Genomic DNA, 25,717 nt, shown 5'->3' on the forward strand with positions numbered 1-25,717 from the left:
AACATCAGATGGAACTACAGAAACTGCATTATTTTATATGTGTCAGGTCTGCCCTTATCCAATAGGCAGTATATTGTATTGATTATAGATTGTGTTTTGCACTGCAGTTTCTTTTGAAGCCTCTCTACATTTTTGTTTTGTTGGGTTTAGTAAATGTATGCATTTTGTTTCTTTTGCTGCAGAAATTCAATACAAAAAACGAATGACCCATCTTAGAGTAGCTTTATAGAATGCACGTTTTATGAAAAAGAGAAGACAGAATTGCTGCAGTAAAGGCTTTATTTGCAACAGGACATTACAAAAATATGCAATATAGCTGCCATTTATTATGTGAAAATACAAAATATACAAACAGAAAAAAAAAAAATTCTAATCTGCCAAATCTTCAGCATTTGGCCACATGTTCTCATCCACATCACACCTGATATCTTCTCTGGCAAGGTATCTATGGTAAAATCTTTTGGCATGCAGCATCCATTGCATCCAGGAGGGACATTTGGTCCTGTGGACAATGGTCAAAATCCTTCCATCTCCAGACTGAGAAAAACTCCTCAATGGGGTTGAGAAAAAAAGAGTAAGGGGCAAGGAAAAGGGACATCATCCTCGGATGGGCGTCAAACCAGGCTGTGACTGCACGGGAATGGTGGAATGCCACATTGTCCCATGTGATCACATATATTGGCAAGTGGTCTCCCACCTGTCCAATTTCTACCTCTGGCACCATTCTTTCGTGCAGGTCTTCTAAAAACAGTAGAAGGCGGTCGGTGTTGTAGGGGCCAATCTCGCAGAGTCCAATAAATGGATGTTATGCTGATTGCTGCAATGTTCCCAAAGACAAGGTTGTCCTCCACAACTCTGGACTGAATGTCCTTCAGTTTTATTTCATTGTCAGCAATCACCATGTTGACAATAGCAAGTTCCTGTTCTTAATTTAGGAGCTATCCTCTGCCCCCTGAGGGAGGTAGACGTTGAATCCTTAGAGAAACAAAAAGAGACAGGAGGCATATAGGAGAAGCCCTTATACAATACCCTACCTGTTGGTTTCTCAAAAAATCCGGACAATGGATGCCACTGTGTCCCGGCTGAGAATTGTCTATACTCGTTCACCAGCCTCTCTGTATGATAACCCATGGTTTATGACATGGTCTATGATAGAAGCTCTTATTTCATCAGTTACCCTAGCTCTGGCCCTTCTTTGAGTGCCACCACACATTCTAACTCCTCTCTGTATTCCTTGTCCTTGTCCCACTCCTCTCCCTTGTGCAGGCATTTTTCTTACTTTTTTTGTGTTTCTCTATATTATTCCTTTTCCATACAAGATCAGCCCAAAGAGGTCCTCTTTTACTGTATAACATATGGTCATGCGATTGAAATAACCTCAACACCTGAGTGTGTTTCCTAGATGGGAATCAGCTGTGATTTATTTTCAACTTCAATCAGCTGATTCTCAGTAGTACTGGAATAAAATAGAGGGGATATATTTGTGTTTCAGTTCACAATGTGAACAGCTGTTCATTTTGACTTTAGCCTATAAGTTAGGTTTAGAACATTATGCTATCTGTTCTGACATACAGTGTGAAAGCATTCTTAAATTTGGCAGTAAAAATCTATTGTTTTGGTCTTGGTTGAGCTTGTGTGTAAAAGCATTTTAAATGTGTGTTAACTGTATGCAATTTGTGTCAAAGCAACAAGAAATGTGTTAACTGTACAGCCTACACAGATGGATGTTGTGTTAACTGTGTTAAGAGTTTAGGAAAATTGTTAAAAGTATTGAAAAAATTGTCTTAGCGATCGTAAAAAACTGTAACATGCACAATAGACCAAGCGGTGCCCAAAGATCATGGTTCAAGATCATGAACAGTGTGCTAGTACATCGTTTCGCTGTTAGTGGAGAGACCACTTGGGACACCATAGATAGAGTAAACTTGTGTAGCAGTGAATGAGAAACAGCATCAAATATGATTTTTGCTTACCTATTTGCTTTAACAGCAAAAGAAAAACCCCTATTACTTTTCCAAGAATTTCCAGAGAGTGTTGGATTAGGACAGTCAGAAGAGTGAAGATGCCAAATTTAATATTACTTTTTCAGCAGATGTATCCAATGCAGCTGTGGGAACTATATTTTCTTTATTTAAACTAATTTCAGGGTAATAACACAATGCATGTTATAAATAAACATGTTTAAAAAAAATTTATATAAAAAAAGTTTGCCAATTACTTCAAGATATACGCTGCTATAAAAGCCGGAAATGTGTGATCTTAGTCTCTCAAAAAGGTATTTTTGTAGTTGTAATAGATTTGTGGGATACACAACTACCAAATTAATAGAATCATATTTATTATTATTTTTAAATTCATTGGAAAAAGTATAAAGTAGAATTTCCCTGTTTTGAACACTTTTAATACATTTATTACAAGTTGGACAATCCCAAAATAGTGAAATTCTGTCAAATGGAACATTTAAGTCAAAACAATTAAAGAAACATTGTTTAAAGCCATTACAGTATAATCTATCCTTTAAATCTTTAGTTTTGAAATAATCTTCAAGGACAGACAAATGTCCCTGTTGGAAGTATTTATCAACAGTATTTGGCAATACTCAAAAGTTCAAGCAGACACCTTTGTTCCATGGCCATAGCCTTGTTACCCCAACTAATGACTAACTAGACCTCAAGGCTTTATAAACAATTTGTGTGATTAGAAATGGTAACCTGCTTCAGACAAACAGTAAATTGAGACTTAATCTTTTCATTATGAAAGGGTAAAATGATTTGAGCATCATATTGTCTCCCAAGAATGAAAGTGTCTGATAAAAATGTAACGAGAACAAGGTGCAAAACAGTTAATTGTGCTTAGGAGACATTACAGAAGAGCACAAACATTATTGCTCAGTATTTGTATCACCTCTGGTACAGTTTTTATCTAAATATATGAATGTTTCTTTAATTCCAAACCATGACGTACTTTTGTTAGTGCGTAGACTCACTGAGCCCATGCTAATATTGGAGATGTAGGTTCAAGTCTAGTCTGTCATGTTCAATCCCAATGGAAGTATGCTAATTAAAAAATTCCACAGTTAAAACAATAAACGCATTGCATAAACATTTCTTGGGAATGCAGTTTCGCGTGGTTGTATATTTAAGCTGTGAATATTTTGCACAAAATGTAATCATTAAAAATTAAATAGTTGAGACCAGTTCCAAAATATTCTTCTTTTCTATATTTATTATTCAACAGGTATATTACGGTCCATTATATTTCGCTTTGCAAATTCACCTCTAAAATTTCAGTTGTTCAAATACGCAGGAAAAGCAATTGAGTGCAGATGCACATCCTTTACTCTAAACTACCGGTTCATTCATCTTAAAGTGGAGTTAAATCCTCCCAGTTTGCACGCAATGATTGTGGAAGCATTCACTGGTGACCAAATCCATACAAGATAAACGGCAGTCTGAATTTTTATTTGTTGGTCCTCATCAGATTAGAATAAAAAATATATATATTTAAAATTTACAAAGTCATGTTTTCCACTCTGCATTATACTTAACAAACAGAAAGGAAATGAATCTAGCATGCTAAACCAACTAAAACAATAACCTTTAAGTAAAAATAACAAAAAAAAGTGGGTATTAACCAGTAGTCTGAACACATTGCAGCTCCTCATTAACCAAGAACGCTTTGCCTCACTCAGATGCTGCTGTGCAGAGAAATGACTCACATTGTAAAGTGGCATGTCAAACTGAGGAGACTGTTTAAAAAGAATTCGTTTATTGTCAAGTTAATTTAATTATCAAAACTGGCAATTGGTCAGGTTCCTTCCTTGTTGCTCTTGATCTTCTTTGACAACCGATTGCAACATCTAGTGGTGATGTACAGTAATAAAGATGTACAAGATTGAATTTCTAACTCATTTTGAACCACTGAAATTTTAGAGGCGAGTTTGCAAAGTGAAAAATGGACTGAAGATCTGAGTATTAAAAAAAAAAACAGTTTGGAATTGAATTGTGGAAGGTGAATATTTATTGTTGAATCTACTTGACATTTTTCCCTAAATGTTTTCAATTGAAATCTTCACAGCTTAAATATACAACCATAATAAATTGCATTCCAAAAATGGAAGTTAAGTGCAATTCATTGTGTGCTTTTTTTTGGTCTCAGATATTTGTTATTAATATAGTTCCATACATGTATGTATTCCATCTATTCGTTAAAATGAACATCACTTCTATAAAAAAAAAAAAAGCTTCACAGATCTTTGCAGCTGAAAACAGTGTCCATTTACTTCTCGTCTCCAGTGCAGTTTTATAATCTTCCTTTTCAGTGCCTACATAGACTTTCTTCCAGTCATGTTTTACTTAAACATCACAAGACCGCTTGTACATTTTTACAAACCTCATTTTCCAGTTTATAGTCCAACATAACTTTTAAAACAAGGTCTCCTTTTGCATCCCAAATCACTACTTTTGAGATTTTGTAGCTTAAGACAGACACTCACTCTTTTGAGTTTTAATTAACTTTATTTCAGCAAGCTCATTTTTCATTTAAGATAAATTTCACATTGATGGTTATCAGTTCCCACCTCCTTTCAAAGAACATGACACAGCCTGTTTTTAACAGCAAATAAAACAAAGCAGGAATGCTTTACGGCTGTTTTCTCGATACAGTGGAACTTTTCTTTCTTTCTTGTTTTATTCTGTTTTACACTTTTTATTCCTTTTAAAAAATACCTAACTAGGCCTAAAACGTTCTTCTCTAGACCTGGCTCTTTGCAATTACTTTTTTAAATCTTGTTTTTAGATGTTTTGCGATGTTTACATTTTCCTCCCGGTGAAGTTTCAAGGCTCAACACCCCTGAAAAACAAGAGACATCATGAACTTCCAGTTCTCACTTAAACAGAGTAAACATTTGACACAAGCAGAGTGAAAGACCACTGATAACAAAAGGAACATCCTTTACCTTGGCACGCCAGTAGAGTTGGACACTGTTTTCTGAGCAGCTTCTTTAGCCTGGTGAGCCTGGACTACTGCCACCGCCTCATCAACCTGTTTAAAACAATTCACAAAAAGAGTCATTAATTCATAAGGTAGACTAAATTGGTCATGCTGTTATCCATGTTTTTGCATGCAGTCAGCAAAGACAATGCAATAGAAAGAAGTGTTATCTTAGCATTTTGTGATACAGTCTTATCAGCAAGCTCACACCTGGTCCATACTCTTCAAAACAACATTCAAATTCCATCACTACAGCTTAGTTTTACATGTACACCAGGAAAGCAATGAATCTGACCTTGGAGCGAAAAGACTCAGGCGACTCCAGCATGTGGAGGAGCTCAGAGTTGTCGATTTCCAGAAGCATTCCAGTGATCTTGCCAGCCAGGCTGGGGTGCATGTTCTGGATCAGCGGGAAAAGACGCTCACCTGGAAGAAAATAAAATCATTTCCATTCTCCGCCTAACAAACTGAGTGTAAAGTATCAAAAGCAGAAACCCAAGGTGGAATCCTTACCCAGCATCTGCTTCTGTTCCTGTGGTGGAGCAGCGGCGAGCATAGATGCAGTCAGGGGCTCCTGTCCTTGTACATGCACAGCAGGCTGACATTAAGAGACCGAATGAATTTATACCAAGACAAATCACATCTTATCGGTCAGACTCAATAGAGCTGCTACCTGCTGCATAATGACCTGAGGCTGTGTGTTCATGTGCTGCTGGGAGTTGCGGGCACTAGATCCGTATTTGTACTGAGGTACGCCACGCACTTGAGGCGCAGCTGCTGTGGTTGTTGCAATTGTGGCCCGTGGACTCATAGTCTGAGCAGCTGAGAGAAGAAAGACAGATTAAGCATTGTAAACTTGTAATGAATAAGATAAATATGGTAAATAAGATAAATAATTCATAAGCTGTTCGATTCTATTCTATTCTGATTCAATATCAATTTATATGGGTATATTTCAGTAATAGTTTCCTTTTTGCTTACATTCTCTCCCAGCTAAATGCTGTTAATTAATTTTACAAATTATTAGTGCTGTCTGTCAAAAACTACATAAACTTCTCATTCTGCGTTTTGGTGATAGTGAAAATGTTTGTTTGCTTCTGTGGTAATTAAAATGTGTTGTACACAGGCTGAAAAATACTTGATTTCTATCAAAAGTTCTCCAGATTCCAGATGGACACAACTCAAGGTTTCACCCTTCCAACAAGTGTTTATGCCATGTTAACGTTAAATGCGTTAATCGCTATTAACTCTTTCCCCGCCAGCGTTTTTAAAAAAAGTTGCCAGCCACCGCCAGGGCTTTTGACCATTTTCGCTAAATGTTAATGGCCCGCAGAATATTTTCTTCCATGAATATATGAAGATGCTATATATCAAAATAAAGATCTGAGCCTCTGCTTTTAGGAAAAAAAAAAAAGATTTTATTTTATCTTCATTTGTTCTTTTTTTATTGCCACTTGAACAGAGGTAGGTTTTGTCAAAAACAACATTTCAGACAAAAAGCTGAGAAAAAGGCATTTTTATCAAACAAGTGCATTTTCAAGCTGAATACATTCAAATGTTGTTTCCTTCATATATAAAACCTTCCAAAAATAAATTAAAATTATAAATATATGTAAAATATATCAAATTTAGGCACTGTAATTTGCTTTTGAGTGGTACACGGAGTAACATTTCCCAGGATGTAAGGGGACACCACAACTTTTGCAGTAGAACGAGGTCTCCTTCCGCAAGGATATTCAGCATATTTTGAGCTACATTCTCAATACTCCACTTCTTCACGTTTGAGACGATCGCAGTCTGTTTCTTTGATCAAAGAGTTGCGTACTCTTTCAAAACATGCGCGCGGGTCTTCCTTACCGTATACCACCTAAAACACGGATAACCGGAAAATTCCGTGTTTGGCGGGGAAGCGTTTTTTCATAAAACCCGGAAAATTCCGTGTTTGGCGGGGAAAGAGTTAAGAAAAATTAACTTGTTAGACTTTTTGAATTAATCACATGCGTTAACAAGTTAATTTTGACAGCTCTACTAATTATATTTTCTTTAATATAATTAGTCACATTTTAGCTTTTTAAAAATGAACAAATCCATGTATTCAATCATTAATGATAATTAATTAATTAAATATGATATTCTCACACACACACACCTTTTCTAAACAGGGCCGGAACTTAGGGGGGTGTTGGGATGGGCTTTGCACCCTCAATTTACACTATGCCCCCACACCCAAAAGCATGTTAAGGGTCGAATTGTATCATCATTTTATCACCCCCCCCCAGTCGACGCCCCTCCATAATATGTTATTGCCCCTCGATGCCCATCCATTCTATGTTAATATAACCATTCTACATATAGGCCTGTTTCTAAAACTTGTTTTCCAGCAGGTTTAAATTGGATTTTGCATCCCAGATTTTCCCAGATGTGACCTTACACTTTTGTATGACATGTATCAATATTGAGCTAACAAAGAATAGCAAACTTCAGTGTGTTAACCCTCTGGAGTCTGAGGGTGTTTTGGGCCCTGGAGAAGTTTTGACATATCTTGACATTTGTGCTTTTTCCAGTTGCTTAAAAACATATTAATGGCTAAAGTCTGATAACACTGTATTCAGCACAAACTGGGCTACAATAATATGTGAGCAACATGTGTGTACATGCATGGTTTTTGAAGTCACTAAAATAAAGCCATATAACACATACTAAACATTTGTCCACAAGCCTTTTGAGAACTGGATCTTGTAGCCTAGAATTTTTGCTACAAAATGATGTGAAAACCATCCTGATCACTCATTCATACAAAACAATATAGTAATTGAACTTTTGTAAGACACTTTTAGTGTTAGAAAGGTCATATGCAAGGAGGCGTGAATTATCTTGAATATTGACGTAATTTACACCTGAGGAGACAAAGACCCTCCCCTGGGCCCATCAGTGAGGAATGTGACAAAGATAAGTTAAAAGAAGTAATCTGACTATATATTTTCTTTACATAAAGACTTTACTTAATTTTAGACCTACACTATCATTAAAAGAAGTCTCTTCTGCTCACCAAGACTGCATTTATTTGATCCAAAATACATTAAAAACAGTGATATTGTGAACTCTTTTTACAATTTAAAAGAACCGTTTTCTATTTGAATATCTTGTAAAATGCAATTTGTGATCAAAGCTGAATTTTCAGCATCATTACTGCAGTCTTCAGTGTCACATGAGCCTTCAGAAATCATTATAAGATGCAGATTTTCTAACATGGGCATATTTAAAGTGTATTTTACTCATTTACTCCCGAACAGATATTTGCAAGCACAAGCTTTGTTGATGATAATGAGGCAGAATAAACACTAGTTAAAATATATTCTAAACATTCATATTATTTTTATATCATATTTATATCATACAGCATACAATTTAAATAACTGCTTTAGCCAAAACATTTACATGTAACTAAAACTTGTTACAAGTAACAAGTATAATAAACCTATTATGACTAATATTTCAAATTTCAATACTCTGAATCCTGGCTGGCAAGTCGCTCTTCTACTGAGGAAAATTTGAACTCTTCATCACTATCCAGGAGTTCTCACGTGTGTATCGTGCGATCTTCCAAATGCGCAAAAAAGTGAATGAACTTTGTTTTTACGGCACAGTCGGGGGCGTTCAGCATTTGCATTGATAGCGCCCTCTGCCCGTGAGTGTGATATTACAGATAATTATTTGAGCCAGGAGAAATGTTTCATACAGATTACATTGGAGGAGATATTTTAAGCTTTCTTTAGACATATGTTTCATGTTTGTGTGATAAGTATTCGCAGAGTTTCAGTTCAACATTTTGACATGTTTCAGATATTTGCTCGTTTACACAGAGACTGCTTATAGCTCACCCTTTTTATTTTCTTTATTTTACAAAGCACAAGGTTTTGTTACTGTGAGTGTACACAAATAAAAGTAGACCCTTTATAGTCTCTAATGATGTCTTACGCTTATCTGTATACCCCACAATGACAAGTATTTTATGTTGTTTCCGCTGTAATGACTGTAATCACCTGATGGTGGTGCTGGTTGATAGGGGTTGATAACAGGATTTGGCACTGCACGGACACTGGCCATCCTCTGCATGTACTGGTTGGTGAGATGGGCCTGCCGTTCCTCTTCACACTGAGCCAGAGCCACGTACAGCGGCTTAGTGGCCACAATAAGGCCATTCATCCCAGTCACTGCCTTAGTGGCTTCCTCAGGTGAAGAGAAACAGACAAAACCGAAGCCTTTACTGCGACCGCCGCACATCATGACCTGTAACAGAGGAGAGAAGGGTTTTAATATTTTGTCCACAAAAAGGGAAGTTAAAGAAAACTTTAAAAGCAAACATGAAAATACATGAAGATTTTAGAAAGGTTGCACAACCAACAACAGTCGCCTACAACAACAGAGCCCAAACAGGTTATTTGGCTATTACTAAAAAAAATAAGATCAGATGGTTATTAGCTTTTAAATGATAGATCAAAAAGACAAACTTTATTTGTAATAACGTGGACTGATCAAGCAATATAAAACCAGGAACCTGCATTACATTAAATAGGTTAATTCTGATTTCATGCTGACAAAGAAAACCATGCATAGATTCAGATTTGATAAAGAATATCCAATTGGTCAATGAAGGTTCACACTGACTATGTTTACATGGACACCAGAAATAGTTTTTTTGCGAGAAAGGGGCATTCCAGTTTACATTCGTACCCTTTACTCCTGTATACATGCGTCTCGGTCAGTAAGCAGATTTCTCCAGAGCAAAATAATTTCCCTGCTTCGCTTGTGTAATAACAAAGACGGTATCTGAGGAATACTATTTTATTCCCCGTTGCTTCACTTTATTTACAGATATTCCACAGTTATTGCCGTTTGTGCCATGTTTATTTTCTTAACTTTCTATAGCAACCTGCAGCGGAATTGCACAGCAATAATGGGGTTTCCCTCTTATGTAAAACTCTGGAATTCCCCCAGTGTACTAGTGCATATTTTGACTAATGTATATATTTAAAATTGGTTTGTATACATGCATATAGTTCATGTGCTTTTCCCATCGTACTCCAAGAAAAGTTATTTCTGCTGTGTTGACTTGTTGGGCTCCATACATTGACATTTGTTATCTGGTCTGTTCCTCGCACACTCCTCAAAAACCTGTTAGAATTCCGCTTAAGTGTTTACATGGCCACATTAAGCCACTTTCTTTTCGGGAGAAACCTGGGTGTGTTAAACCGCTTTCTCTTAATCCCTTAAAACAGTATAAGGAAATTGGCTTTCTTGTTTACATGTTGTTTCAGAATGTTGCTTAATGCAAAAACTCTGGAATAAACCATTTTTACCATTAAATTCATGTAAAAGTGGTCACTCATACCTTGGCACTGGTGATTGTACCAAAGGGAGAGAACTCTTTACGGAGACGCTCATCATCAATAGCATCATCTAAGTTCTTCACATAGAGATTGACGCCCTGTAAAAACAACAAAAAACTGTCAATAACTGCGTCTTTGAGGATATTTGCTTCTCCTAGATTCAAAGAAAAACTATACAATTATTTTTATGACCAAAATCATGGTCTAATAAAGCACCATAAAAGGAGGGAATACATTTTCTATAAACAATTGTACATAGTCATTTCTATCCCCAGATTCTACTATGGAAGAATATGGGGCCCATAGACTACAAATTCACTGTTGCAGCCATTTTGGCCAGTACAGTCCACAGAGGAGGAAGCACTGAATTTGACAGGGCTGCAAAGGTCAGAATTCAACATCAATGACCTGGTAGCGAGTCATGCGATCCTGCTTCATCTGTTCAAACTTGCGCTTGAGCTCAGTCTGACGTTCCACTTTCTTCTGAGCACGACCCACGTAGATGAGTTTTCCATTTAGCTCTTTACCATTCATTTCATCCACAGCCTGATGAATGAGAGCAAAAAGAGTGTAAAGACTCCAGGAAACACAGAGTGAGAAAAAGCTAGTGAGCAGTCTCCTCCTGTGAGCATTTCTGTGGCACACAGGATTGCTTCCTATGTACAGTGTTACAAAAAAAATAGCTAATGAGGCTTAAGTAGACAGGAAGCAGTTCACAAGGTTAACAACAGATCCAGTCAATCATATTACTTTTACCGAATTAAGTTAGACTGACCATTTGGGCATCTTCATGCCTCTCAAAACTAACAAATCCAAAGCCTCTGGATTTTCCGCTTTCATCAGTCATGACATGGGTGCTCATAGCAGTACCTAATAAAATGTGAATTCAGTAAAATGTAGAAGCATAAAGAGAATAAATATACAAGTACAAAACAGAGAAGTGCAACAAAGCTAACCATATTTGCTGAAGATGTCTTTGAGTTTGTCCTCATCCATATCTTCCCCAAAGTTTTTAATGTATACATTGGTAAATTCTTTGGCTCTTGCTCCGAGCTCAGCCTCCCTCTCTTTGCAAGATTTAAAGTGTCCAACAAACCTGAGAGCAATAGAAAAGAAAAATGAATGGCCCCCAATTGTGAAATTATCAATGGGGACTTTAAATCAGAGCACAGTCATAGATTTCAACCCACTTTGGGCACTGGGGCATCGGGATGATCACTTTTGATTGGAACAAGGGAACTGGATAGAATGAAAGTGGCTGGATTTTATCATTCCAGGCAGTTTATTTCAGAGGATATTCTTCACATATTTGGGATGAACCACACAAGTACATGTTTTTTATTCTTCATGTATAGTGTATTGTGATTACAAATATTGATTTACAGATCATGCTTGTTTCTCATTAATCTGCACTGATCCAAGTCTAAAATAAAATAATTGTATTTACAAATATCATATGTGAATTGATTGAGTTTTATTTGTTATATTTAAATAACTCCTAATCATTTCTTTAAAAACAGCTTGTGATGGCATGAAGACGCTGAATTAAATTACTTTTAATGTCACAAGACTCGAACTCCAGCCTTAATATTTTACATGTATTTATTTACAAATACCATAAGTCTGAAATATTTTATAGCTTTATTCATTATAAAGTTTAATGGTTGCATCAGAAGCAGATTATAAAAACAGAGGCAGAATTAAAAATTCCTTTAGATTTAAATGTGTTTTTAAAAATGTTTCTTAAAAATCCACAATGTGCTGTTTGTTTGTGGGCTTTTATGTAGTAACGTCGTCATTTACATTGTCACTCAGTTCTCAAGTCAGTGGAAAAGTAGGCCGGTTCTTAAGTCTCCTCGGCTAAACACAGATCCTGTTTCAGTAGGAAATACATCAACACACAAAAGAAAACTGCACTCATCAAGGAAATTCATGGCATACTTTAAGCATTTGGTTCTGTAATGGCTTATGTTTTTTTTTTATACGATCAGATGAACCATCATTTCAACCGAACAACCACATGAGCAAAGTTTGTTTGCGATTATGACTTAAATTACTGTTTTTTTGGGTGAGAAACAAGTTAAAATACAAAAAAGTACATAAGTTAAGTGAATACCAACCTATATCAGGTTTTTAAAAATCTGTTTTGATAAAAACTGATTACTGAAGCTAGATTCAAAATCAATAAAGTACAGCAAAATGTTTATAAAAACAAAGCATGCTTTCCATTTTTTTTTTTTTTTTACTAAGTAAAGGCTAGAATGAGATTTCATAATTTACATTTATATTCACCTATATACATGGTAATAAACTGCAATATTTATATTTATTTTACCAAACGTTCAAAAACAAAATGTCTGATACAAGATATTAATTTCAGTCATTATCATCATCCAATAAGAGCTGGGAAACTATTTATTAAAATCGAAACTTTGAACCGATTCACAGAAATGAATCAAACTTACCAACTTGAATGCAGTTTTTACTCAAATTTAAATCAGAGATGCCATTAAAAGGTGTGCTCACTTAAAGGTGGGGTATGTGATTTGCAAAACGGCCGGCAGATTTTGAAAATACACAACTCTAAGGTCCTACCTTCTCTCCTCCAACGCTGGCCCTGACTCCACCCATTCGAAAAACATGGACGCGCAATCATGCACGAGCGAAAACTCAGATGCGCAGTGTTCTAGCAGTGTTCTAGACTCACTAGTCAAACAGTGCATTCACCTGTCAGACAATTTTTCAGAGCAAATTGTTGACACAGCAGGAGGAGGGGTTCGCATACCACTCTTGAAAGGTGTAGAGCTGATTTTCTCATAACTGTAAAAAAAAAAGAACATAGCCAGCCCTGGCGTCTGTACAGCGGTCTTCTATTCAAAACAGGATTCATAGAAATGTGGAACAACCCCACTAGCACTATAAAAGCTCTATTCTCCATACATAAATACAATCGCTTCCTGTTACTGGGTCACGAGCTTTGAGTATGCGCACGAACGGGACACGCGCGCCAGGGTGGTGGGGGGAGGGGGGCATGGTACGACTGTTTGATTGATACATTTTCTGTCCAATGATTCTAGATGGTCTTGAAAATGATTGGCTGGAGTTTTCCGAGTCCTGCCCGTTCCACAGATGATTAAATTGCTTAATTTTCATTCAGTGCTTCTAATTTACAGCCAGTAAGTGGGTTAGGAATAGGATTTCAAGTTATTTTGAAAAAATGGTCAAAAAAGAAAATCACATACCCCACCTTTAAATAAAATTTACCAGAAAAAGACGGGTCCTGAAACTAAAGAGGCAGTCTTTAAGAAACTTATTGTTAATACAATTATTGTAATTATCAGAATGTAAAAAAAAAATTTTTTATCACAAGCAAAATCATTACAAATGCATCATGAATATTCAATACATATTGCCCTTTTTATTTCTACATGTCATTTGGTCCAATTACTCCACATACTTCAAGCTTATTTTAGCAATGTTCATTCGACCTAATACTCAAGTTTAAGACAAAGCTACAAGCTCACTTACACTTTTCGGTCATTCAGTAACATGCCGTTCATTTTCTCAATGGATCTTTCAGCTGCTTCCTGGGTCTCAAAGTGCACAAAACCATACGCCTTTGAGCCATTCTCATCGCAAAAAACCTTGAGAAATGACATCAGGAGCAAAAGCATAAAGTCATGCACTCGCTGATCAACAGTTCACAGCATTCATGCACAATTTTCTACATTCATTAAATCACAGCAACAAACCATTACAAACATGTCAGAGAGTCTTACCTTGCATGACAAGATGTTCCAGCAGGGGTTCAATCTTCAGCTGGCTGGCAGGAGCCGCCACTGGCAGGTCACGTGACCTGCCAGTGGCTGGCTGGCAGCTGCCAGTCTGAGCCTGGCATGTCACGTGACCTGTCAGTGGCTGGCTGGCAGCTGCCAGTCTGAGCCTGGCATGTCACGTGACCTGTCAGCGGCTGGCTAGTTGTCTGGCAGTCTGCCTTTGGCAAGTTTCAGAAACCATTGATTTTTGACTGTTTTTGTGTTTTGTGTTCCTCCCTTTCTAGCTCATTTATTATGCATCTGTTGATATGATTATGTTCTTTAGTATGATTGATGTTTTGGGGACTGTTATCCCAATATAACCAGTCAAATGGCCGTGATCAGACTGGCAGCTTACAGACGCTTGCTGGACGCTCATCCAGTCAGTCGCGGCTGATCAGCGTAGTATAACGTTGCCTGACACTCTCGCTGCAAGGAAATAAATTGTTTTCTTATTATGAATATAATGTCATGCATCTATTCTTTTGTATAATTGATGTTTTGGGGACTGTAATACCAGTATAACCAGTCAAATGGCCGTGATCAGACTGGCAGCTTACAGACGCTTGCTGGACGCTGTATCCATCTATTCACAGAGTAGGCCTAACAGTGAGTGAATCTTTCTCTATTGTTCCCTAATGGTTAAACACTTTCACTAATTATATAATTATATTCAATAACTATATTGTGAACTACATACATATATATATTTTAATAATGAATTTAACTAAATATTTAGATAAACTTGTTTGTAACGCCACGTGTGTGCCGGGATCTGACTGTTTGAATCGCCTACCCACCCGACCCCACTAAACGGTGGTATCTTATGACTGAAAGAAAGAATTGTGAGGTGTATGGCATGTTGCCACTTCAGTAAATGGGATTAAAAGAATTTAGCCTATAATTGACGTATGCTACGTAAACAATTGTAAACTATATCAGAATTTGACAGTTTCGAATAAACTACCCAGGGCAATAAAAATGGGATCTTACTGAAGTGGGAGGTAGGCTAAGTTTCGTCTTAATTGTAGCCTTGTATGTTGCCACTTCAAAAATAATGTATCGCAGACTTCCAGAACTTTACCGGAAACCTTAATTATAAATGATAACAATTATGATGACTTAAGATTATGTATTCATATTAATGATGTCGCTTGTTTCAGATTGTTATAAGTATATGGAATGTATTTTTTGTATCCTTATTTACTTTTGTTCAGTAGGTCTCTGAATTTACACATGATAATCCACAATCATGGCAGGCAAGTAAAGTAAAGTACATTTACATTTACATATTTTTTCTCCTGACTGCAACCCATTCTTTTGCCCTATGACCTAACCTCTGCGTTTCAGGGGTCGGGTTAGGTGCTTTAAAACATCTGCACAATGTAATGTTTACATATTAACCTTAAGACAAAACATTACATTATAATGTAACTAAATGATGGTGGCAGTTAAAAATGTATTATTTGTTGTGACCTTAACATTCTCATTCTCGTTTCGTTTCTGAATGAACGCAAACACCAATCTAAAATAAAAGGTAAACATATAAGGTAAAGGGTGAATTTTGGGTTTGTCACACAGATGTATTGCAACATTATCATAAAGACATTTACTTTTCATGACACCCCTGGACATTATGTTTTAAAAGAGATGGTCTGTGCTATAATAAGCACTTTATTTACACTTTAAATTGATCAAATACAGATTTATGTAGCCCTTCAGTATGCTATGGAAGTCATGACACCTGAGGTAAATCACGTTTTGTGAAGAACACAATAATAATTCAAGAGCTAATGATAGATATTTGAAATATAGTGTGTGAATTATGCAGTTACCAATTGTACATTTAAAGCACAGATTCTAATGTGTAATAAGATTTTAATGACTGTGTTTTTTTCCTTGATTATAGATAACCATTCTGATTCTAAGAAAGACAGAGGGGTTCCACAGATTCCAAGCGGAAATGGCCTTTGCAGCTGCACACTGTGTGTGTGTGGAATAATAGTTTTAGTGCGACAAGCAGTGGCCTATATTGATTCTTGTTTTTTATTTGTAAATAGATTTTGTTTCTTGGGTTTTATTTGTATGTCATGATCAGGGCCATTTGATTGCTTTAATTGGGATAAAATTCTCTAAAACATCAATCATACAAATAAATAAATGCATATTATGTTCATAATAAGAAAACAATTTATTTCCTTGCAGTGAGAGTGTCAGGCAACGCGTTATACTCGCTGATCAGCCGCGACTGACTGGATGAGCGTCCAGCAAGCGCCTGTAAGCTGCCAGTCTGATCACGGCCATTTGACTGGTTATATTGGGATAACAGTCCCCAAAACATCAATCATACTAAAGAACATAATCATATCAACAGATGCATAATAAATGAGCTAGAAAGGGAGGAACACAAAACACAAACACTGTCAAAAATCAATGGTTTCTGAAACTTGCCAAAGGCAGACTGCCAGACAACTAGCCAGCCACTGACAGGTCACGTGACATGCCAGGCTCAGACTGGCAGCTACCAGCCATCCACTGACAGGTCACGTGACCTGCCAGTGGCGGCTCCTGCCAGCCAGCTGAAGATTGAACCCCCACTCAAGGTGTCATAAAGGGCTTTGTTATCAATAGACTTGTCCAGGTTCTTGATAAAGATGTTTCCAACACCACTCTTCCTCAAAGAGGGATCACGCTGAGACCACATAATGCGGACAGGTCTGCCCTTGATGACATCGAAGTTCATTGTGTCAAGAGCTCGTTCAGCTGGAAATTAAAAAAGAGAATTATGACTCAACTAAACCTGAACTGAAAGTGAAACATAAGCTATGCCAGTGTCAGAAATGAAATTTAAGGGGCAATATTTACCTACAGAATTAATTTGCAGGTGGGTTTTTTTTTTCCATCTTTGAGGACATATTTTCTGTAACAAAACTTTGTATTAAAAAATACAAAAAGTTATGTCTAGGCCTAGCAGAGATTAAATGTTGCAAAAAAAAAAAAAAAAAAAAAAAAAAATGAATGAAAGGAATTCAATAAAGGGACATTTAATGTCCTCACATTTTGAATATTGTTGATATTACTAGTGGAACTCAGGCCATTGAAGTAAAGCAACCATGAACTAAAACTGATGGAATCCATTTGAATTTAAAAGGAAAATAATGCCAAACATTACAAAACTCTAGGTCAATAAAAACAGTAATAGATAGTAGTCAACCGATAAATTGGCCGATATTCTGTATTTTGTAATTATCAGCATCAGCTGATAAATTGTCCCATTTGGCCGATTATTTCAGCAAGCTGCAATGGCACTGAGAATCACCCATTTGAAGGAGCTGTCTGACGCATGTAAATGACTAATCAGTTTGTTTTGTTGTTACATGCCAACATTAATGACTCGCACAAACTCGTGATATTAAGTGCTCATGAGCTTTCATTCTCCCTTTGCCTCAAACTGTTCCCTATAACATTCTTGTCTAATCACAAAAAGGCAAATAGTTCTAGAACTCCTCATACACAAATATGTGGCCGGAATATCTTTCAAAGATTTAATTAACAAAACTTGAGTAAATCTAGCAATTTCTTCCTTTGAATGACATATTCCTGTGGACGGTTCATAGATCTCCCTTTGAAACATGCATTATATTAGTCTGTATTAAAACTGTCTCAATGAATTCTACATTAAGTTAAATCCGTGACAAAAGCAGGTGGTGATCCGGGCCATGTAAACTGGAAGGATCAGCACAAATAGAGCAGCTTTAAAGTCTAAGTTCTTCAAGTGTGCTATATATATATATATATATATATATATATATATATATATATATATATAGTAGTCAACCGATAAATATAAATAATATTTTAATGTAAACTGAAACGAAAAAGACTCACTCACTCACTCACTCTCTCTCTCACTCTCTCTCTCTGCCTGATAAGGGACCGGGTGTGTAAAATCTTCAACCCGGCCCCGCCCTCCACCCTGTCACATTCCTCCCTCATTCTCTCAGACGGGATACCCAGGGGGAGGGCATGCCCTAAGCCCCGTCTGCCAGCAGGTCATCCCCGCCTTCCTGATTCTGGGAGGGTGAAATTTTTGTGATAATTTGGGTTTCCATCAGCTTTATTTTGAATGTCATAACTATCAAGAGAGTGTCACGTTAATGACCGGTTAAATCTAAAGATATTACCATGGTATTGCATGGCAAAAACCAGAATCAATGTGATCAAGTGCAAGACGTGCACCACATGATGACATGTGCAAGTCAATGCTGTCATGCCATACCATGCGACATGCATGCAGTCCTTAATCGAGTCTCTCACGCAAATCAGTCATTTGATCAATACATAAAAACCGACCAATAACACCGCTATGACAAGGCTTCTGTCTAACCGAAACCGTGCTTTGATATTGTCACGATAAGCTTAATAATACACAAACATATATCGGCATACTGCAGCACTGCATTTAATTCTCCTCGTGACATCACTGTAAACCGCATCATGTGCAGCACCACTCACCGAGCGACCTGCGGGTGATCATGTCCCTGCACAGCGGATGGAAAGGATGGCCCCGGCCGGGCTGAACTTCTCGTAGAGCATGTCTTCAGTCACGTCCTGGTGCAGGTCCCCCACATACAGTGAGGCCATGGGGTAACTAGGAGCGCTGGGGTTCATTTTCTCTTCGGTCGCAGATGAGGATTAACTTCTATCGTTTAAAAGAATTTGTCCCAGGACCGACTAAAGCGTTTGACTCTGGGGCGACTGAAGTTTGAAAACGCAATAATATCGAAACCAACGAATCAAGTAAAACTGCTAGGCCTCCGCGAGCTCATAGATATCCGTTATAACTATCATTTTTTCTCCTTCGGGATTGTTGCGATGTTTCTAGGCCTCCCGATTCACTAAATATTATACAAACGAAAGTTTTTTTGTCATTTTTAAAAGTTTTTAATATTTTTTTGTATTTTTTATATATTGTGTGCCAAGGAAAGCTCTGGAGCACACATGCACTCACACAGCTCTGTTAGCCGGGGGATTTCGAGAGAAGTTTGGAGGGGGAGAGCCGTCGCATATATACCCACAGTTACGTCATCACCATACTCGCGCTGTCACTGTGCATGCGACAACACATGTTCAACGGTGATGATTGGAAGTAAGATAATATTGTAGTCAGCTTTTAAAACGATGAATAGTTGTTGATTTTTGTGACGCACACTGAATATTTTTTGTATTTTTTGTATTATTTTTTTTTTTTATTATAGGCTTCCGACGGGGGAAATAGCATAATAAAATGCTATTGTTTAGAATAAAATGTCGTATTCCAGTCCATGCTGCTGATAAATGCTGCAGATATGTCAGTTACTATGGAATGGATCCTCAATGGAATATTTATAGCACATTTCATTCATGTCAGCAAGTGCTGCAGTATGCTGTGTTGTCTCTATATGACAAATAAACCTTTAACTTAAAATTTAATTTAAATTCAAATGAATATTTGCTTTTGTTTTCCCTTTTTTGTAAGTCACTTTGGATAAAAGTGTCTGCCAAATGAATAAATGTAAATTAAATTAAATTAAATTAAAAATTTGATGTTAATTTTAGCATGAGTAGATTCTGGTCAAGTGTCATCAAAGTCAGATACTACTGTTAATTAATTAAGCAAACAGGTCTGTGGAGGATGCAGTCAACATGGGATTGCATCATATCCTGCAACCAACTCTCTGATCCCACATCTGATGTGGATCATCAGCTTTCTGAAATTCACTTCCAGCACATGAACAATAAGCATTGGTGCGCCACAGATATGTGTGTCTCCCCACTACTCTTCTCCCTGCATACTAACGACTACACCACCAAGGACGCCTCTGTCAAGCTCCTGAAGTTTGCAGATGACACTACTGTCATCTGCCTCATCCAAGATGAAGATGAGTCTGTAAACAGGAGGAAGGTTGAACGGCTGGCTCATTGGTGTAGTCAAAACAACCTGGAGCTCAACACGCTCAAAACGGTGGAGATGATTGTGGACTTTAGGAGGAACACCCCAACATTGACCCCGCTCACCATTCTAATCAGCACTGTGGCAGCAGTGGAGTCATTCAGATTTATGGCACTACCATCTCACAGGACCTGAAGTGGGAGACTCACATTGACTCCACTGTGAAAAAGGCCCAGCACAGGTTGAGCTTCCTTCACCAGTTGAGGAAGTTCAACCTGCACAGGCGCTAATCCAGTTCTACTCAGCAGTCATTGAGTCCGTTCTCCAAGCCTGGCTCCATTGATGGGCCAGGGTGGGCCTGGCCCACCCAATCAGGAGCTTGGCCCATCCTGGCCTCACCCCCATAACAACCAGTCACAAAATTGGTGCGACGTTCAATTCAGCTCCAGAATAGAAGATCCAAAATACAGCAATTCTATCCCAAATGATTTAAACATCAAACAGGATTGGCGTGATTGTATAAGGGTTTCTGCAAGGTCGTGTAGAAGGACACTCCCTATAGTGCTTACAGCAATGTCAAGTGAATTGAATCGAAAGGGAACTAAAACTATACTGGATATTTGTATCTTAATTTGCAAAGCTGTGAAAGTGTAATTGTTGATTGTTTTTAAACAGTTATGTAAAAAATAAATGTCTTTCTCATTTACTGCCATTCAAGTTTGCCCTGCTATGCTTCTTCTTCTGCTTTCCAACCCATATATGTTAAAAGGGTCCATTCAACAAGCTGTTTTGTAGACATTGCTTATTTTTGCAATTGGATTTAGTGGCACTAGTGTCACAGAAATTACTTACTTCAGCTTTAAATATCCATCTAAAAACATTTATAGATTACCCCCCACCACAAACACAAATTGTTTTAGGGGCCCAAAAATAGTTCAGCCCCTGTCAATGACCAAAGACTATCTAACCACTTGCAAGCTTTATGTTTTTACTATGGGAAAATTACAAGATATTCAATAATTATTATATTTATAATTTTGTTCATGTCAATTTAGAAATTGGGTGCAAAAAGAAAAAAAAATTTATTACTAATTGATGCACTTCAACCCCAAAAACAATGGTGATAACTGGCCTGATACAAGATATGAATCTTTGATAAATGCAAGTACACATAGTTTATTTTTCACAATTTTAATCAGCAATTTATTTAAAAACATAAAATGTTGTTTTACTACAAGTGATTTCAAGCCATTATTCTCAGCCTTTCTGTAATGATGAAGAACATAATTTGTCTTTTTGACCATCAGGGGGAGTCATAGACCTCGCAAAACAACAAACTGAGCTGAGATGCCATCAATTTTATTTTGAGGCAGTAATAAAAAAATCAGACTCTTAACTGAAAATAAATTCATGGTCATTACGCTGTTGTCCATTACAAATATATATCCAAAATTTCAGTTATGTGTAAGAGAATTACTGGTCAACATGTTCAGGCAACTGCAGTGATGATCTGAATATGTGTTGACATTGGCTGTCCCATATTGTCTTTAATCTCAAAATTACGGAGACATTCTTGTCATATACTGTGTGTGTATATATATATATATATATATATATATATATATATATATAATGTGTGTGTGTTGTCCTACATCTCACACTTTACATCTTTTCAAAATCAGTGGCTATAATTAGGGCTGGAAGTTCATATATGTGTGCCCTATCAGAGTTGCCTTCTGGAAGCATTTAGTAAGACGCATGTATTGTTTCGCATGACAGTGTGGTTTGTCAAATACTATAAGTGTCTGGTTCCCATCCTTCATTACTCATCTGCTCTCCCAGAAATACCGATGTTGTTCTGTGTAGTCTACCTGTCTCCATGGCAACACGGGCCCATCCCACAGCTGTAGCCTGAGGCTCTTCACTGACACACCCAAACTATAGAGGAACAGTGGTGCATTTACAAGCACCTCTTCAGATATAGAGGGATACAGACGTGTTTAAGTTCTTTAACAACAAGATATTAGATGTACTTGTAAAAACAAAGTAAAACATTGGATGGATTCTTAATGTAAAAAAAAAACAATGTTGTATTATCATGTATGTAGCTGTCATGCTTACACACACACAAACACACACATAGACCTTGCAATATATATATATATATATATATATATATATATATATATATATATATGGGGCTAAGGAAACAGGTAGTTTTTATTTGTTTTACAATTTAAGATAATACTTGTTCAAAATAACATTGATGCTGATTACCACCACAGGAGTTGCGAGTATGAATCCAGGGTGTGCTGAGTGACTCCAGCCAGGTCTCCCAAGCAACTAAATTGGCCCGGTTAATAGGGAGGGTTAGAGTCACATGGGGTAACCTCCTTGTGGTCATGATTAGTGGTTCTCACTCTCAATAGGGCACATGGTAAATTGTGCGTGGATCGCGGAGAGTAGCATGAGCCTCCAAATGCTGTGAGTCTCCGCAGTGTCATGCACAACGAGCCACGTGCGTGGTCATGTAAAGCATTAAACGGCTCTCTTTTATCGGAGTAAAGTAATTAACGGCGTAAGAATAACTCGATGAAAGGTATATATATTTGCCCATTACCCTGATTTTGAGTTGCATGTAAATTTGTGTGCGAATGCCTCTTCACAGATTGACAAAAGCAGAGAATGTAGCTCATCAAAGACAGTTTAGATGTATTCATGCTTATTTAATTACTTTTACCATATTGTTTTTTTTTTTTTTTTTAAGAAATAATAGACCTTTCATTTGTAGATTGAAACTAATTAGGAAGGAACTGGTTAGCTGGGACTTTTATTATGACACATATTCAAATAGACTCAATTAAAAAATGGCTGCAGCACATGTTGAGTGGCAGAGTGTTTCACAAGTCTAGTATTGTTTATCGAGTCATCCTACTAATCTGAAGTTACAGAATGCAAGATTAAGCTTTTAGTATTAAGCAGACAATGAATTCTCACAGTAGCTTCCCCAGTAATTTCACAAGCACAATGATTATTTGATGACTGTCATCTTGAGTGGAATGGTGATCCAACCTTTCAATAAATTGCCAGTCAACAAAGAATCACCGTGCTACAGAGAATAACTTGATTATTTCAAATCTAATGTAGCCAATACACAGGTTTCTTGTTTTGTCTGATTTTATGAAATGAGTTATCAGAGTATTGGTGCACATGTAAACTGGCTCAGTGTTTGGTTAAAGGGTCATACTATTAAAAAGCAACAATGTGGAAACTGGATTTTAATACCTTTATGAAAAGGCAAATGGAGAAAGACATGACATTATTGATGAGAAAGAAGGGAATACAATTGGCATATGATGCAGGTTGGATTAAACCTCCATCCCATGAGTCAGCAGCTCTTATGTTGTGCAAGTAGGCCTACATGCCCATGGTGCCATTGCTCCATGATAAGGAGTGGTATAGACCTAAATCAAGAGCAATTATGAGTCATATGAACACAAAATTACAAAACAATGGATGTGCCTTCCAGTCAAGAATCCAGAACGGAAACTAATGTGAAGTAGTGCTTTGGGTGCGCTGATTTATGCAAAGTACTTTGGCTACCTTTGCCTGTTCAGCATAATGTGAAAACATTGAAGAGATCAGGACATCAGGAGTTAGTCATCATTTGCCTCAGTCAGCAATCCAGAAAGTCACCTCTCCTCGGTCCACTAAATCTGGTACAGGGCTCGAAGGCCTCTGCAAACACAAATGACTGTAGCTTCCGCTGAGATTAAATGTCCCACTTACTGCTCTGCATTTTAAACCTGAGAGGAGACAAACCCTTGACCACCATCACCCCTTCGAGCCTAAGCAGAGGTTTCCTATTAAAGCCATGTCCTGGATTAAATAGTTAAAGGAATAGTTCACCCAAAATTAAAATCGTGTCGTCGTTTTCTCACCCTCATGTTATTCTGAATCTGAATGACTTTTTTCTTCTGTGGAATTCAAAAGGAGTTAATAAGCTGAATGGCTGAGTTGCCAATTTCCATACAGTGAAATTGAATGGGAATATGGTCCTGACAAGTTACAAAATAAGGGCATATAGAGAAGAATAAATGTAGTCCATATGACTCATGTGCTATATTCCTGCTATAAAAAACAACATTTAAATATTCACAAAAAATCTCAAATATTTTGGCATTTGACATCATTGATGTGAAACCTGTTTTCAGTTGACAAACCCCATACCCCTTCAGTCATTTTATAAAAACATCCACCAGCACATTCTCCAAATTATCTCCTTTTGTGTTCCACAGATAAAGTGAATCCTACATGTTTCGAAAGACATGATGAAAAATGATGACAATTTTCGTTGTGGAACTATTCCTTTAATATTTCGCATTCTCGAGCTGACTGATAGTCCTGCCTTACAGGTAAAAGAGATTATCACTTTTCAGATACTGTCCGTCACCCTAGAATGCACTTGCATATAAGCAGGACCCGCCTGAAAAATGAATGTTCTTAAGCACGAGCTGAGCTAAAGAAGCACAATTTATGATACTGCTGTAGTCATATTTTTCTCCTGATTTGAATGTTTTATATCTTATCCAAATCGGTTGGTTCTTTCCTTATTCAAGTAGTTAGGAGCTGTGCTTTCATGCTGCTTGTATCCATAGTAAATAGCTACCCAGGTGCATTCCCAAGATGTCTGCATAGTGGACTGACTTGCCTTGAAAGGGACTTACACTGTTGATTCAAATGAAATGGCTCCGAAGAGTAATTAATTCAGGAATCGTAGATTTAAAATAATCGTATTTCCACTACCAGGCCAAATGAGGGTGTGCCAGGGCCAGTTGCGTTCCCACAGTCAATTCTGGGGCTTCATCGTGTCTCCATGGGACCATCAACCAAGCGCCTCTGTTGGGCCTCGCTTTCAACCAAGCAAAGACCAAAATAAGCAAACAAATGGCAGATTCAGTCTCTGCCACGTTCATTTCCCTCTTGCTTGTGACATTGGCACCAGGACAGCATATTAAGGGTGGGTTTAAGGGAAACGCTGCAGGGATATTGGCCCGATGGTGGAAATGCAGATTGATTTGGTCTCACTGCTATTGGCCCCAATGGTGGGAATGCAGATCGATTTTAGTCTTGCGGCTCGAGGTTAAAAGCTATTGGCCCAATGGTGTGATTTTGCTGGCCAGTTGTTAACCCTGACTCACAGTAGGCCGATAGTGGAAACACGGTTATTGTTTCATGCTGTAGATTCAGTAGCTTGGCAGCATTGCCGCTTAATAGCGCAGCAGGAAGTATGGTAGTCAATCCACATCGGCGAAAACATTTACGTTCAAGAAGAGTTTTCTGAACCAAAAGTATTTTATAATATGGATACAGTTCCATAAAAATAAATAAATAAAAAGTGGAACTGGTTCTCAGTCCCAACCATTGAATGGATGCAACACAGAGAACACGAGTCCATGTGGTTTGTTTTAAATCTTTTTTTAATTCCACTAACATGAAATCCAGATCCCTCCTCCCACCCTCAGTAACAAATAACAATAATGCTGAGTGTTCTGTATGAAAATTCCAAAGACAGTTTCTAGGCAGCC

The 25,717-nt window shown here is 37.4% G+C and overlaps 1 protein-coding gene and 1 non-coding gene across 5 annotated transcripts; both read right to left on the bottom strand.

Moving 5' to 3' along the window:
* Positions 1-4,482: 4,482 nt before the first annotated feature.
* Positions 4,483-19,227, bottom strand: LOC127619820 (polyadenylate-binding protein 1-like). Of its 4 annotated transcripts, XM_052092829.1 has the most exons (14): positions 18,713-19,227; positions 17,063-17,128; positions 16,774-16,960; positions 13,911-14,030; positions 11,339-11,478; positions 11,158-11,252; positions 10,791-10,928; positions 10,385-10,480; positions 9,036-9,282; positions 5,666-5,814; positions 5,506-5,590; positions 5,288-5,418; positions 4,958-5,043; positions 4,483-4,851 (listed from the first exon to the last, which is right to left on the bottom strand). In XM_052092829.1, exons 1-14 carry the CDS (start codon positions 18,732-18,734, stop codon positions 4,836-4,838), a joined length of 1,578 nt encoding a protein of 525 aa, XP_051948789.1. In that variant the 5' UTR covers positions 18,735-19,227; the 3' UTR covers positions 4,483-4,835. The 4 variants fall into 4 exon arrangements, with proteins under 4 accessions (XP_051948789.1, XP_051948787.1, XP_051948788.1 ...); XM_052092827.1 differs by lacking the exons at positions 16,774-16,960; positions 17,063-17,128; positions 18,713-19,227 and adding an exon at positions 14,162-14,318 and having other exon boundaries at positions 4,485-4,851; positions 5,681-5,814; positions 13,911-14,026; XM_052092828.1 differs by lacking the exons at positions 16,774-16,960; positions 17,063-17,128; positions 18,713-19,227 and adding an exon at positions 14,162-14,318 and having other exon boundaries at positions 4,485-4,851; positions 5,506-5,566; positions 13,911-14,026.
* On the bottom strand, positions 10,630-10,765 carry LOC127620462 (small nucleolar RNA SNORA5). The gene has a single exon (XR_007967735.1). It is a non-coding gene; the product is annotated as a small nucleolar RNA SNORA5 (small nucleolar RNA).
* Positions 19,228-25,717: the final 6,490 nt, after the last annotated feature.

Source organism: Xyrauchen texanus, chromosome 26, assembly GCF_025860055.1.
Source record: "Xyrauchen texanus isolate HMW12.3.18 chromosome 26, RBS_HiC_50CHRs, whole genome shotgun sequence".
Lineage (NCBI taxonomy): Eukaryota > Metazoa > Chordata > Actinopteri > Cypriniformes > Catostomidae > Xyrauchen > Xyrauchen texanus.